Below are 15,995 nucleotides of genomic sequence, written 5' to 3'. Positions count from 1 at the left end.
TTTGTAGGATCATGTTCTTGAACATCATTTGGAGACAATGCCCTACCTACTGTGCATATGTCAAGACTTTTATATATTATCTATCATATTGTTGGAACGAAACCTAAACAAGATAGATCACATACACAACCTAGCTTAATAGAGTAGAACGAAGACAAACACAACATAAAACGTGAATTAGAAAACTACAACAAAACAAGTTGGAACGAACATGGTCGATTATAGCCATCAATACTTGTGGGTGTTCGATGAGCCACATGAACTTCCATGTGGCGAACCTAAATTGCTTGGAGGCAATTTATTCGGCTTTGGGGGGTATTTTTTCCCCATACGCGTTACCATATCCTCGTTGTTGGACTGACTACCCACATTCGTGAACCCGTCTCCAAACAAATTGCGTTTCATCTTTGGCACTTTGGGCATGGGAGGAGAAGAGACGGACACGCTAAGCTCCGCAGTCGGCGCCATTCCAACTCCATCTGATGGCTTATACATCCTATTGAGATCCTCTACGGGCATGGTAGTGTCAGAAATATTGAATATCAGTGGCGCACTCTCCTGCTTAATATCTTGTGGTCCGAACAGCAACCTCAATCTTGGAAATTCGGGGTCCCAAAAATAGTAATAAGCTGCAGCCAATATATTTTCCTACAAGAATAACGGAGCCACGAAGTTACAATTAACAAGCTGACAGAAAACAAACATTGTAACCACCTACCTTCAAAATGGGTTTCCATACTTGCTCCGGTGCCATGACCACGTTGGTGTTAGCATTCCAATACACACCGTTGGTTTTGACTACCTTGTCGAAAAGTATGTGTCTCTCTTCAAGGAACTGAAATCTCTCGTACAACTGTGGCCAAGTGAATGGTACCCCCACTTCTTTAGTGAGCACCTCCGCCACTTCTTCGAGGATGGGTATGGGGATCACGGAACCGATCCACTTGTTCATTTCTTTAGTTTTGATTATCAAGGACAACATCAGTGAATCCACCTCAGTTGTTCAGCTTGATTTGTAAAAGAAAAAGCCTTGTTGAGGGATTTTTGTTCCCATTTGAAGTGAAGGAATGAAAGAAGCCAAAGTTGCTGGGTCCAAGCTTGAATTGAAGCACAACTTAAATATGAGTTCTTTCATCACCATCCCAAGCAATTGTATGCCCGTGAATGACTAGACAAATCAGACTCGTGAGGGGCATATCTGCCATTGCAGCCTTGTTTAAAGGAGATTCCTGCATGATTTTAGGAGATTCCTGTCGCAAACGGGTAATATGTATGTGAAACGCATGTGCCTGTCGCAAGCGGCCAAAGTGTTGGTTGTTATCTGACCCTTCCTATTCCTAAACCGTGGTTTTTCCGCGTTTGGTACTAAAACGTCAATGTAGGTGCCATCAAGAGCACCAAGACACCCCTGTATGCACAAGAAGTAGCCACACACTCACGTAGTGAAATGCTGAATATATAGTTTATTCCAAAAAGAATAGTCTTCGCTACTAAAATAAAAAACATACCTGAAAACATTTTCATTGCCAATCTACACAATCTTCGCAAATAGGCTCGGGTTTGACCAAGAACAAGGAATGCAACTTTAATACTGATGCAAGGACCTCATGAACGTAGAATGAAACTGTGTTCCCTGATCGCCAATGATCGAACCATACGATTTTTCTTGTGATGTGCTATGACACCTAGAAAAATGGCGACTTGCTCTTCTATCCCTACGAACCTCCGGACGCGTAACATTCCCAACTCTGTAAATAATGAGCATAACCTTCCAAACGTATTCCGGCCCATCCTACAATTAACTAGACAATCTGTGTCAGTTACCCCAACCTGTCTGTTTAAACGTTGAATCTGGTTGGGTACTCGATTCAGAATGTCGTAAGCCAACGCAATTTCAGCTCACCTCCTTTTCTTCAAAACTTTGCTAATAATCATGTACAGGATACAAATTCGCGCCACCGTGTGAGTCCACATTATGTCCTCAACCATTTGTCTGACATAAGCTTTTTGCTTCTTATGTTTCGTCATCTGCGAATTCTCTAAATCACAAATCCGTGAATAAAAATTACAACTAAGTTTCAATTCCAACTAATCTTTCATTATTCAAATAAATGAAGCTTAGTTTCAATTCAACTAATTTTTCATTATTCAAATAAAAATTACAAATCTGTGAATTCTCTAAATCACAAATTGCACGATGCAACATTAAGTTAATTCACACAACATAATAAACAGATTATAGTATATTTCTCATACTATATTTGGGAATCGATTGGATTCAAGATTACAAATTCAAATTAATCAAGTGGATGGGAAAAAATTAATCAATTCACCATTGCAGTGGAAAACCCTAGGACTGATCTACTCAACTAAACACAGAACGACCCAGATTAGAAAGGCAGATTCCGTGGGTTTTTTAGACTCCGAAAAAATTAATCAATTCGATTGAAATGAATCGGTAGGAGGATTCACGCACTGTGAAAATTTCAAAAACAACAAACAAATTTCAATGCAAACAAAACAAAGAACAGACTCACCTCAGTTCGTTGCGGTGGGAGTGTCGGCAGAGTTGCACAGATTTCTTCGAAGTGTGTGTGGTGGTTTGGGAATGAATTTTACAATTCCCCCAATTTTCTACGCATTTTGGGAAAAATTAAGGGGTATTTTAGACACTTCAAATTATATTATTGGTTGGGAGTCAAAACCCTAATACGTATCGTAGTGCTCCACCCCGATACAATAACGGCATAATATTGCCAAAAAGCAACGGGCCAAAGCCCATTTGTAGGGTTGTGCATTAATGGTATATGCAAAACAGAACACATGATATGCACATATAAATAATTTAAATGACCTCTATATGACAAACAGAACACGCCCTTAACTTGATAATATGATATTATTACATAGATTCAATTGGATCATTATACTGGTTCATTACAAATCATTATACAATTTTTAGCGTGAATAGTTGTACAGCTGAGCATGAATTAGTATATACATCAACATGTATCAATGCATAGATTCAATATGGATCATTATATACAGATTCAACACGTATTATTATACTAGCGTGGATGATTATATGATTGAACTCATCAACATGTATCAATGCATAGATTCAATATGGATCATTATATACAGATTCAACACGTATTATTATACTAGCGTGGATGATTATATGATTATACAGTTCAATATGGATTAATATAGCTATGTCTGTCATTAGGAGTACTATTTGAGTTTGGTACGAGTTTTAAGAAATAGTAGATGAAAAAAGATAGTGGAATGTGAGATCTCTTTTTATATACTCCCCCTGTCCCATTAAATATGAAACATTTGCTTTTCGACACGAGATTTTATATAGTGTTGTGTTACGAGTTAATGAAGAGAGAATAAAGTAAGAAATAAGAAAAAGTAGAGAGGATGTTGTTTCCAATTTAGGAAACATTTATTTTTAATGGGACATCCCAAAAAGAAAAACGTTACATTTTAATGGGACAAATAGCGTACTTCATTAGTTTTATAATAAAATGAAGTAGTGGAAAGTGAAATGTACCTACCATTTATTATAAAAGTGTACATATACTCTTGATGACGGACATACTAAAATGATAAACCGAGTCTTCGAATGACTGATGGATGGAGTATTGATTTTAACTAAAATCCAAAAGTCAGTCTCATCTAGGGCTGGGTAAAAATACTGAAATACCGAAATACCGCCCTTACCGTATCGAAAAAATACCGAAAATATCGGATTTTCGGTATACCGCAATTTTCGGTAAGGTATCATACCTTACCGATTTATTTCGGTACGGTAACGGTATGAATTTTCATATACCGAGGTATACCGGGGTATACCGAAAATATGGTATATACCATAATTTTCGGTATATACCGATATCAATATATGCCAAATTATATCAAGTAAATTCATACTTTTACCAAACAAATAAATATTTACATGTAGAAATCAAATCTTGCCTCATTATAGTTGTCGGGTAATCATGTAAATATAAAATCAAATAAACTCAATTAGGAAAACTTGTTATCGTTGAATCAATTAGTTTCAAACAAATATAAGATTTTAGTTAAATTAGTTCCAAACAAATATCGTTGAACGTTATGTGATAGCGTGGAGTTTAATTGTTGCAGTTTTTTTATTGAATATGTTTGAATTTGATTAAATTTCATGTTTCTAAGTATTTTAGAAATTTTATTTTCATTTGTGTTTGTATTTAGAATTATTTACAAAATAATGATATTTTGGTATGTCGTATTGTAGTCCGATATACCGTAAAACTCTGGTATACCGCAAAAGTACGGGATACCGAATTTAGATATGACATACTGAAAATAAGGTATGACATCGATATTGAAATTTGTCATACCGAAAATAAGGTATACCGAAGTACGGTATACCGAAAATTTTGGTAAGGTAAAAGTATGATTTTTTCTCATATCGAATTTTCGGTAAGGTATACGATATGATTGTTTCGGTAAGGTATACCGTACCTACCCACCCCTAGTCTCATCCATCTACATCTTAAATTTAGGTACCTAGATTTAAGCGTTATTACGATAGAAGGTGGTGTGTTAGGAGGTTAATGCACTATATTAGTATCCTTCATAATTTTATAATATGCTTCATGAAATCTGTTAATTGCAAAACAATTTGTGGAACTACACACTCAACCAGTGAACTTTTGCAAATCAATTGTTGAACTACACACTCAACGAGTTTTTTTCAATTATCTTATGCTAAATATATATATGTATCATGCGTCCAATTTATTGTATAAATTTAAAATATGTACATCAATTCAAACTGAAGCATAAATAGTAGGAGTATAATTTATTGGTTTTAAAAAATCATATGCATGTGACTTTTTAAATAATGGCCATATATGGATACGTCTAAATGTGAAATTTAGAACGAGATATTGGTTCAATTAATTACCACATTAAATGGGCAGCTAGTTCGGCCGAATTCCTAAGAGTGTCCACAATGGGGGAGCCGCGGCCCGCGGCTCGGTGCGCGGCCCCCCATTGCAGAGAGCCGAGAGCCGGGGCGCAGGGCCGGGAGCCGAGGGTGAGCCGCGGCCGCGGCTTTCACGCGGCTGAGCCGTGGGAGCCGCGGCTAGGCCGCGGGATTTTTTATTTTTTTTTTAAGTTTCGAAAATTACTTTATAAATATACACTCCCATTTCCATTTTTCCAACTCCATTTTACTTCCATTTTGCTCCAATCTTTCCTTCCAATTTCTTCAACCTTGGAACTATGGATTCCGACGATGAACAATTCCAACAAGCGGTAGATCTGGAGTTCCAAAACCTTGTTGCAGCGGTGCAACGTGAAGCCGACGAGGCGGAAGATGCGGCGGAGGCCGCGGCTGAGGCGGCGGCAGTCCCTCGGCCATTCTATCATCGGCGATTTTTCGACCGTGACCATACCGGGGCTGACCGTCGGTTGATGGAGGACTACTTCAACGAGAACGGCCGTTATCCGGCAGAAATTTTCCGTCGGCGATTCAGAATGTCGCAACGTCTCTTCGTCCATATAGCGACGTGTTTGGCGCAGCGGTTCAGGTGCTTCAACTTGCGATATGATGCCTCCGGCCGACCCAGCTTGTCGACATACCAGAAGTGTACCATGGCAGTTAGACAGCTTGCATATGCCGTGCCCGCTGACATGTTCGACGAATACCTACAGATGGGCGAAACGACTGCCCTACAGACGTTGAGGCAGTTTTGCAGGGGCATTAAGGATATCTTCAAAGGGGAGTATCTACGGAAGCCATCGGCTGATGATTGCCAACGTCTGATGGATATGCACGGGACTGTACATCATTTTCCAGGGATGTTGGGGAGCATCGATTGCATGCACTGGGAGTGGAGGAACTGCCCGGTGGCTTGGAAGGGGCAATTCACTTCTGGTTTCAAAGGCCGACATCCGACGATGATTCTTGAAGCAATTGCTGATTACCGCTTGCGAATCTGGCACGCGTATTTTGGGGTCGCTGGATCGAACAACGACATCAACATTTTACGATCGTCCCACCTGTTCAATGACGAGAGCCGGGGTGAGGGTCCGCAAGTTAGATTCATGGCCAACGACACTCAGTACAACAGGGGGTACTATTTGGCCGATGGGATATACCCTCGCTGGCCCGTGTTTGTGAAGACGATCCGACAACCCGTTGGACCGAAGCAAACCTACTTCGCGAAAAAACAAGAGGGTGCTAGGAAGGATGTGGAGCGAGCTTTTGGTGTACTCCAAGCGCGATGGGCAATTATACGGTGTCCGGCTCGACAGTGGCACGAAAATGATGTCGCAGACATCATGACTGCATGTATCATATTGCACAATATGATAATAGATGACGAAGGATTTGCTGCAGAGCGGTGGACACCGGAAGATGGTGCTAGTTCGAGCTCGGGTACTGCCATGGAGCCCCTGCAGATGGGTGTACCACGTAGTAATGAATACTTGATCCAGTGGTACACCGACATGCGGAGCCAAATATCGCATTCATCACTGCAGGCTGATATGATTGAAGAGGTCTGGAACCGTAGAAGTAGCGTCGTAGAGTGATTTGGGTTTCCCCCAGTGTTTTTAAACTAGATCTCTTTCGTTGTATAATTTTCCTATTTTAATATAATACAACGAAATTATTGTTACATTTTTTTTAGGTTGTGAATTTTTTTTTGTTTACAATCCAAATTATTTAATTTTAATTAAATTTATAAATATCATAAATTTAAAGACTAAGAAAATTTATTAGACATAAATTAAAAAAATATTATTACAAAAGCAAACAAATTAATTTTATTTTTTGGAGAGGGCCACATTTCGTGGCCCTATTGTTTTTATACATTTCGTGGCCTTTACCATTGTGAAGGCCACAAGAGAGCCACGAATGGTGGCCGGGCCACATTTGGTGGCCTTCAAGGGCCATTGTGGACACTCTAACTAACACCCAAAACAAACCCAACATGACGTGTTAGTCTAAAACTGTGACGCCCGGAATTTCGTTCCTTTCATTCGAGATAAACCGGATATATTAGCTTAATTAAATTCCCACCAGAAGCCATGTAATCGTAGAATCCATTTTTATTTTCGACTTTGGGGTAATAAGTATTTTCGTTGGAAAGAAAATAGAGTGCAAGGAAAAATATTATTAGTTCAAGGATAAAAGTAGAGGAGATACTTATATTAGAGAAATGTGGTTACACTCATTAAAAATACAAGAATAATGGAGATACAAAAAGGGATAACACACACTACACTCCAAGACCCTTTATCTTTTACAAACAAGAAAGAATGGAGCTTTACAATGGCTCACAACAAAAGGCGGAAAAGACCTCTACTTGTAGTAAATTACAAAAGAAGTGAGTAGATAAATCCTCCACCCTTCTTTTCCTCTTTTCCCTTGATTTGTCACAGCTACAAGACTCCAAAAATTTAACAACCTTGGACACCAAGAAGCCCCTGCACATGACATGGAAATAAGGTTAGAAAGAGGACACATAAATATAAGGGAAATGGGAAGCAAGCCCAAATAAGAGAAGTAAGGTAATAGGCGAAATAGAGCAGCCAAAGGGCTGCAGTTTAGAGCTGCAAGATCAACCACATTCTGTCTCATTTCAACTTTCATCATTGAGAATCAAAACCAAACTGCCACGAGTAGGAAGGCTCAACCACAAGCCAAAAATAGAAGAGTAGAGTTCCATTTTATCGAGGCTCAAGGAACCAGCCAAGAGAGGAGATCTATTTCCCCATAATTTCACCAAAAAGGCAACAACATTTGGATTAACACATAGTAGAGATAAGCTGGCAGCCCCAAAATAGGAGGCTTTGAGCCCAAGTTTTCAGACACAAGAGGCCAAGGTTGATGCCTATATAAGCTGCCTCCCCACTCCTTTTTCCTCCACCACTTTGACGCCCCAAAATCTCACAAACATAAGAATTTCAGTGAGGAGAGGCGGTGGCAAGAAGCAAGGGTGTGGCAGCCAAGAAACCAAGGATTCACCAAGTGAGGTAATCCCCTCAACACCCCTCCATCGCATCATATAGAACAGCCACATGAACAAGAACTTAGAACAAAAGGCTTGATCTTTAGAACAAATAGATAGCACGAGTACATAGAGTTAAGTGCCACGGCTACTACCAAAGTTTCACAATAGGAAGCTTGTACCATAAACCCCAAAGAGCAAGATACAATAATCAAGTGATCACAAGATCAAGTTCGATCACAACTATAGTCAATGTTCTTAAATCACCAAGTTGCTGCATAACTCAAATAAATTGAGTAGAAGAGGGATAGGGGAAAGGACTTAGCTTTAGGTGAGAGGAAGTCGACGAGGCGACCCGGAACACGGGGGCGGCGATGTCTGGTCCACTGGAGCCGGCGCCGAGCGACGCAGCAGGCGGCAGCCCTGCTCGTCGAGCAGCCGAGGAATCCTCCGAACTCGACGGAGGGAGGGAACACGATGGAGGAGGAAGTACCCGCTGACGGGACTCCGAAATCTCCGTCGAGGTAGGCGCGATTTCGCCGTTGAAAAGAGGCGCAGCTCCTCATCTTCTAAGTTAGAGATTTCAAGTTGGGAAAGTGATTTGGGGAAAAGGGAGGTCACGTATATGAGGGAGTTTAAATTGGGCCTTCTCATAAATTAATTAGTTTGGGCCTAGAGGTTATTATGTTGGGCTCTAGTAATTAATTAAAGGAGTGATTGTTTTTAATTAAGAGTTGGGCCCAAGTATTATTTTAATTAGGTAGTGGGCCGATTTTATGGATAAAGGAAATGAGTTGAGATTTTATGGTTGAGCTTGAGAATTATTTGTGCTTGGATTGGAATTTAATTAGTGGACTAAATTTGGGTCTACTAAATTATATTAGTTAGGCCGAGTAAATTATTTTGGACTAGAATTAATTTTGGAGAGGAGCTTGGAGCTCGAACGTTGGTGAATTAATTTCCGAATAATTTATTTAGAGTCCGAGGACGGAAAATATTGAAGTTGAGAAGCGAATGGGCCGACCGGCGTCGCCCCGCGACGCCATGGGCGGCCTTAAGGAAAATGCGAAGAAAAAGAATTTAGAAGGGATTTTCCAAGAATCCATATTCTATTAAATAAGAGCACAAATAATTGTGTTAGAGAAAATAGAATTTTCTGGAATTAGTAAAGAGAATAATTAAACTCTGCAGAGCAGTGAAGCCCGAGGTAGGATTAAGAAAAATCATATAAGCCGAGACTAAGATATATGTGCTATCCAATAGGATGCATGAATTCTTTTCTCAAGAGAAATAGTTCAAGTACTAATTAGCGTGCTACGCTATTTATTTTCAAACGATAAATTTATTCAAGGGCAAGTGAGGCCAGACGATAGTTGTTTTGGAGATAAGCATATCGGGTGAGCTTTCTTTTAATATCCAACACTATAGTGTGGATATAAAACAAATACTTGTGAATATTATGAAAAATCATCTTTTCTCAAAATGGAGCAGTGATTATTTTCAAGTTGTTGTCATGCTATAAAATGTTTATTGTTGAGGCCTATCTGTTGGACTATATGCTTGAGGGTTTTGGCGATGCCAAAACATGTTAACGAATTCGGTTCCCAATAGGATTGCAAATCCTATTTGGACTTTTGTGCACAAGGGCCGTGATCCATCCAAGATGGTTGGCCGGCTATGGTGTCCGTGAAGGTGGCCACCTTCTCGGTACACAACTTACAGATATGGTATGAAGTTGAAGAACTTAGTCTACAGACGGACTTTTAAGATCACAAAAGAATTTAGTAAGCCCGGACCCTTTTAAGAAAAACCCCCGAGTGATACTGTAGATGGATGACAACTATATAATGTATGTTTTGCTTTTCGGCACGTGTCCACTGAGTACTCCTATACTCATCCCTGCACATATTTCTAAATGTGCAGGTTGAACGTCAAGAGGAAGGAGTATTGATCGGAGTCGATGTTATTAATTAGCCAAGTTGATCTTTTGACGATTCGTGTCTTCATACACGAAGTCGTTAGTAAGGACTTATTCCGCTGTACTTTTGTTAAGTGAGAATTTCAAAGTCTCATCATCGAACTCTGATTTAGTTGATGAGATGATCATTCTATTAGTGAGACCATGTAATTGAATACTTGGCTTCTATTTCATGGTATCAATCGATTTGGCCTTTTCGGCAAGTTCCTTGAGTTCTACCCCTTTTCTTTCTCCGTTTCTTTAATCCCTCTTATTAGTCCATAAAAAATAGTCTCATTCGTGGATAATATAAATTTTAATGAGAAATTGATAGAGTAAAGGAGAAAAGGAGAAAAAATGGATACAATAAAATAGATAGAAAGAAAAAATAGATAAAGTATAAGAATGATAAGGAGAAAATTAGATAAATTAAGAGACAAAATTTTTCTATTTTTATATATAAAACTATTTTTTAGACATCTAAAATGATAAAATAAAATTATTTTTCATAGACAGAGAGAGAGGAGTATATAGTTAATTATCTACGTAGTTGATTACTCATAAAGTAATAAATGATGTTCATACAACATTTGATAATTAAATAGGAGTAGTATTTGTTAATAGGGTATAGAGCGGAGAAAAAAATTCACTAAACACACCAATGCGACAATCTGATTTAATATGTTTAACTAATAATATTTTGATAAATGGAAATATAAAAGCGTCACGTTCAGCTGGAACTAAACTAAAAAGTGGCATATATTGTGAACTATGAAAACTATTCTAAATCAATATGTACGTAATTCATATACTACTACAGGGTACATTGTAATAACAACATCAATTTGTGTCCTATAACTAAATCTGCGTGACCATACAATTTAAAAATGTATGGTCTAGATTTGATCTAAGCTAAACTATCATTTTATCAAATAAGAGTATCATTTTTGGATATAATAAGGGCAAAATTGTCATTTCATAATTAAAATTGGCGGGCAAGGTGAAAGGACGTGAATTAAACACTCAACGCTCAAAACATATTTTATTAAGCGAAACTATCGTTTTATCATCTGACTATCATTTTATCAAGCAAAAGTATTATATTATCATCTGAAACTATCATTTTATATTTCTCTCACACTCAACACTCAAATCGGCGATTTAAAAAATATATATATTGTTCATAAAATGAAATAGTTTGAATGATCTGTTTAATTGAAGAAGTTATACTTTAACATTATAAAATGTTAGTTTCAGTGTGCAAAATGATAGTTTCAGAAGATAAAATGGTAGTTTCGGATGATAAAATGATATAGTTTGGATGATCTGTTTAAATGAAAAAATGGTTCTTTTACCTAATAAAATGATACTTTGGGTGCATAAAATGATAGTTTCAGTTGATAAAATTATACTTTTGCCTGATAAAATGATAGTCAGATGATAAAATGATAGTTTCAGATGATAAAATGATATTTTTGCTTGATACAATGATACTTTGGGTAGATAAAATGATAGTTTCAGATGATACCCTTTGCGCGTTTTTTATGAAGGAAAGTTAAGTTTGAATCTGTACCACGCGATTAGAAAATATGTATAGTCCAGATTTGGTTATAGGGTTATTATATGATTTATGTGTTATCATATTATCACATCTCTACTACTACATCACCGATATTTAAACTATAGATTTATAACATGGATATTAAAATAGTAGTTGCAGACTACATCATCAATTTATTTCATGGCTGTTTTTCTTTTTTTAACTAGCATTTGACATCACCGATATTTAAACTATAGATTTATAACATGGATATTAAAATAGTAGTTGCAGACTACATCATCAATTTATTTCATGGCTGTTTTTCTTTTTTTCTTTTTTATTTTCTTAACTAGCATTTGACACAATAACTTATTTGAGTATACATGTCTACTGATTTTTTGAGTGGTTCGGTCACTAAACTAATACGAAGACTATTTGATATCTATCAAATGAGAAAATAAACGTTTAAGATTTCTGTTCTATATGTTAATTAATAGAGTCAGCTAAAATAGCAATGCAAGAGTAAATTGTTGAATAGTTAATTAATAGTATTAACTACTCTCTTTCATATAAATATCTCAAAATTTGGAATTTTATGTAGATCTTGATTTATACTACTATATTTTCAAAATATATAGTGTCTAATTAAATATAATTTACAAGAATTCTAATTAACAACATCGTATATGTTCCTATGACAAATTTGATAATTTTTAATATATAGTATATATAGAGAGAGAAAAATGTGGTCAACACAGAATTTTATACTTGGAAAGATTAATACTTTAAACTATAATTGAGTCTTGACACATGTAGAAAAAAATGCTATTTTGATTTCAATTGTTTCTGTTGAAACAAATAATAATAGAGTGTTTGGTTTTATAATGAAGGTCCTCATTAAGATCAGAAATATTTTATAAAAATAAATATAATAAATTTATATTATCTAATTATTAAATTTGTCCGTTCTTAAAAAATGGTCTTATTTTATTCATCCATCAAAATTGTCTATTTTTGTTTTTGAAAACATATTGCACAAACGTATAACATTAATACTAATGATGGGTCTAAATATTTACTAATATCAATAATTCAATTACTTATTTTCAATTTTTTTATATTTTTTAATTTCATGTTAATATTCATATTATATATTTTCACTACTTTTTCTTTAGCTCTCTCTTACTTTACCAATTCTTCTCACTTACTTTATCTTCATATTCTACATGCTTGTATATGCAAAAATATTTAAACATTAAACACTTAGCACTGTCGACATTTATTATTTTTTCTTCATCATTTACATTTTCAATTTATAAATAAGCCAACACACATTTTTTTAATAAAAATTAAAATTGTGTAATTAGAAATAAAATAAAATTATATAATTAAAAAGATAAGCTAATTATGGAATTTGTGTAATGGTTCTAGTGAAGCCTTTAGGGTAACAACAAACTAGTGGTGTTGCTCGATCTACTCTTTGCTGAAATCGGCCAAATTTCTAGTCATTGTAGTGTAATACAGAGCTAGGAAGCCAACCAGGGACGGAGCCAGGAAATTATACTAGGAGGGGCAAAAATATTAACATACAAATAAATAAATATAAAAATAATATATATACATTAAAATAACATAGTATATTATTTTAGAGGATGGTAAGCCTACGAGTATGTCAGGAGAGGGGCAAGTAAAAATGATTTTTTTCTAAATTAGAGGGGCAAATTAGGTGAATATGTATATATTTAGGTTTTATAATATATATATTTACATGGTTATAGAAAAATGAGGTGGGGCATTTGCCCCTTCTCACCGTAGTATAGATCAGTCCCTGAAGCCAACATTATTGGCTCGTTTCATTTCCTTAGTCAATATCCCTATAGTCATTTTTTATCCATATTATACTTTTATAGTAAACAACCTAACTTGGATTAATCTCTACCGACAAAAGGTTGCCCAAATTCAAAATATTTCAAAATTTTGAAACTATTGTTATAAACACGTATGTTCATGCAGCAGTCTATATATAGTCACAATGCAAGAGCACTATTATTCACTTGCAACAAATTCCAATCCAAAAAAATAAAAAACAAGTACACCATATATTTAAGGCAAAAAAATGGGTGGTTTTGGAGAAGTTAAGGTAGTGTGTTTGGTGGTGGTGGCGGCTGTGACTGCGGAAAGCACCATCTCATGCGGGCAGGTAATGAGGAGCGTATCCCCTTGCCTGGCATACCTCCGAGGAAGCGGACCAGTGGCGGCCTCTTGCTGTGATGGCGTGAAAAACTTGAACAAGGCCGCGGCCACAACACCTGATAGGCAGGCCGTGTGCGGCTGCATGAAGTCTCTTGCGCCAACCGTCGGGGCCAAGGCAGACTTGATTAATAGCCTCATTTCAAAATGTGGCGTCGCCCTTCCCTACCGCTACTTCTCATCCATGGACTGCTCCAAGTAATTTAACTGCCTTCGTTATAATATTTAATTTAAAATGACAATTTTGTAAATATTCTCAAAACTCCCTTTTATATATGTATCGATTCAGTTCTATTTTTTTATGCAATTTTGTGATTTGTGTCTATATGTGGCTACAGGATCCAATGATGGAAGTTTACAACAGAAAGTTTATATATATGCGATATGAATAAGATGATTGTAATTTATAAATTATGATTGTACCATCTTTACGACCTCCATCTGGAGTTGTATTAGTATTGTAATCATTTGTGAAAGTAATATTTATTTAGTAATAAAGCGAACTTGGTTTTTCGCAATTGTAGAAAGATACTCCATCCGTCCCCCATTAATTGTTTACTTTGACTTTTTTTTTATCATAAATGGTAAATGAGCCTCACATTCCATTAACTCATTCCATTCATATTTTATTATAAAACTATATAAAAGTGGGATTCATATTCCACTTGTAGGGATCAGACCATTCGAGATTCACTAATTACCGGGACCTCTTTGATTACACCGCTTGACGGATATGGTCAATCTCCCAAGAACACAGACCAAAGTACGACCAAAAGACTGTCTATACTACACTAACTAGTTTGAATACAAGTTACAGAAACCCTAGCTCAAGCTATGGTCCTTGACCGGACTTAGCTCCAAGCTGCTACGGTCTCCATTCTACCTGCACACTCAAATAGAAGTATCAGTAATATCAGACATCAGATCCTTTAGGATCTGAACAAAGAAAAAATATAGAAGACGAATTAGAAGATAGGATATGGCTCAGGTCGCACACACGACTTCACTATGCCAAAGACCTCCTCAATCTTCACCAATTAGTCTCAAGGGAGCACCATGGACAAATCGGACTCCAAAACCCTAAGGATGCCCCGATTACTACAACACACTAGCAATCTTCAACATCAGTATCACCAACCCCTCACAAACACTACTAACAGTCTCAAGAACACAAGAATCTCACGGATCTAAGAATTTAACCGATATCTTCAACCGAAGGAACAGATTTGAACAATCATCCAAATCACCAAAGGAAACCTCAAAATCAAAACAGGATTTGAGAGGTTAACACTCAGACCTCACTAACACAGAGATCAGAACAACTGGAGAAGAAGATCGAAGACATCTCAGAGGAAAGAGAGAGAAAGTTCTAGAGAGAAGGATGAGCGTTATCTGAAGAGAGAGAGAGAGAGAGTAGTCAACCGAATGAGGCGGAAGAGAGAGATGGGGTTTAGTCTATCCTCACTCAACAAACATGAAGTGTGACTGATTGTGTACGTGTGTGCTGCAGGTGTGTGTCAATCAAACAGGTCCAGAGGATTCACCCAACCGCTAGGTCTAGCAAATCTCAAAACTATCTGACTATGTCATTGGAACACTCTCTATCACTTCAAAACCTTAACCCATCATACTATTGGCTAGTGTAGGGTAGTAAGGATTGATCCCACATAGATGGAGGTGTTAGCAAGTGTTCAAAGGATTTGGAAGGGTTTGGTTGCTGCCACGCAACTCATAGGTTAAGTTTGTTTTAACTACTAGACTCAGAGGAAATGAAAGACAACTAATCAATCTACTGGGCCTAGGAAACATGAAAAGTACGTACGCATGCATGACTCAAGGAAATGAAATTTAACTAGAGAAATTCAAATAACTAAACTACTGGGCCAGGTTGACGATTTCCCGAAAACAGCTAAACAACACGTTAATAGCAGTGGGGACCATTTTCCCAATTTAGCTATGATGACAGAAAAGCTGTAAAAAGTAACAAAACGGCCAACAACAGATGAGACTCTAACTAACTTTCGACTTCATCTTCTTTAGTGAACTAAGTAAACACAAACGAAACAGAGCATCAAACATATAAAAACAGAGCAATCTCAGATCCGACTTCAAATATTACGATTAAGCATAAAACTACTAGATCTAAACAACTAGGTCGAGCAGAATAAGAAAACAACAATCAACATCCATAACCATGCAGAATCAGAACACCACGTCTCAGATCCACAACTCC

General features: G+C 36.8%; 2 protein-coding genes across 2 annotated transcripts; one reads left to right on the top strand and one right to left on the bottom strand.

Annotated features, from left to right (window-relative positions):
- Positions 1 to 122: 122 nt before the first annotated feature.
- Positions 123 to 2,593, bottom strand: LOC121803905. Its single transcript, XM_042203481.1, has 5 exons — positions 2,538 to 2,593; positions 1,904 to 2,028; positions 1,509 to 1,802; positions 719 to 1,408; positions 123 to 648 (listed from the first exon to the last, which is right to left on the bottom strand). The coding sequence occupies exons 4-5, from the start codon at positions 980 to 982 to the stop codon at positions 229 to 231; spliced, it is 684 nt and encodes a 227-aa protein (XP_042059415.1). The 5' UTR covers positions 983 to 1,408; positions 1,509 to 1,802; positions 1,904 to 2,028; positions 2,538 to 2,593; the 3' UTR covers positions 123 to 228.
- A 10,086-nt stretch (positions 2,594 to 12,679) lies between these two features.
- LOC121804496 (non-specific lipid-transfer protein 1-like) lies at positions 12,680 to 14,201 on the top strand. Its single transcript, XM_042204062.1, has 2 exons — positions 12,680 to 13,960; positions 14,101 to 14,201. Exons 1-2 carry the CDS (start codon positions 13,629 to 13,631, stop codon positions 14,108 to 14,110), a joined length of 342 nt encoding a protein of 113 aa, XP_042059996.1. The 5' UTR covers positions 12,680 to 13,628; the 3' UTR covers positions 14,111 to 14,201.
- The last annotated feature ends 1,794 nt before the right edge of the window (positions 14,202 to 15,995 follow it).

Source organism: Salvia splendens, chromosome 1, assembly GCF_004379255.2.
Source record: "Salvia splendens isolate huo1 chromosome 1, SspV2, whole genome shotgun sequence".
Lineage (NCBI taxonomy): Eukaryota > Viridiplantae > Streptophyta > Magnoliopsida > Lamiales > Lamiaceae > Salvia > Salvia splendens.
Note: the sequence above shows the minus strand (reverse complement) of the source record. Positions and strands in the feature narration are given on the sequence as shown.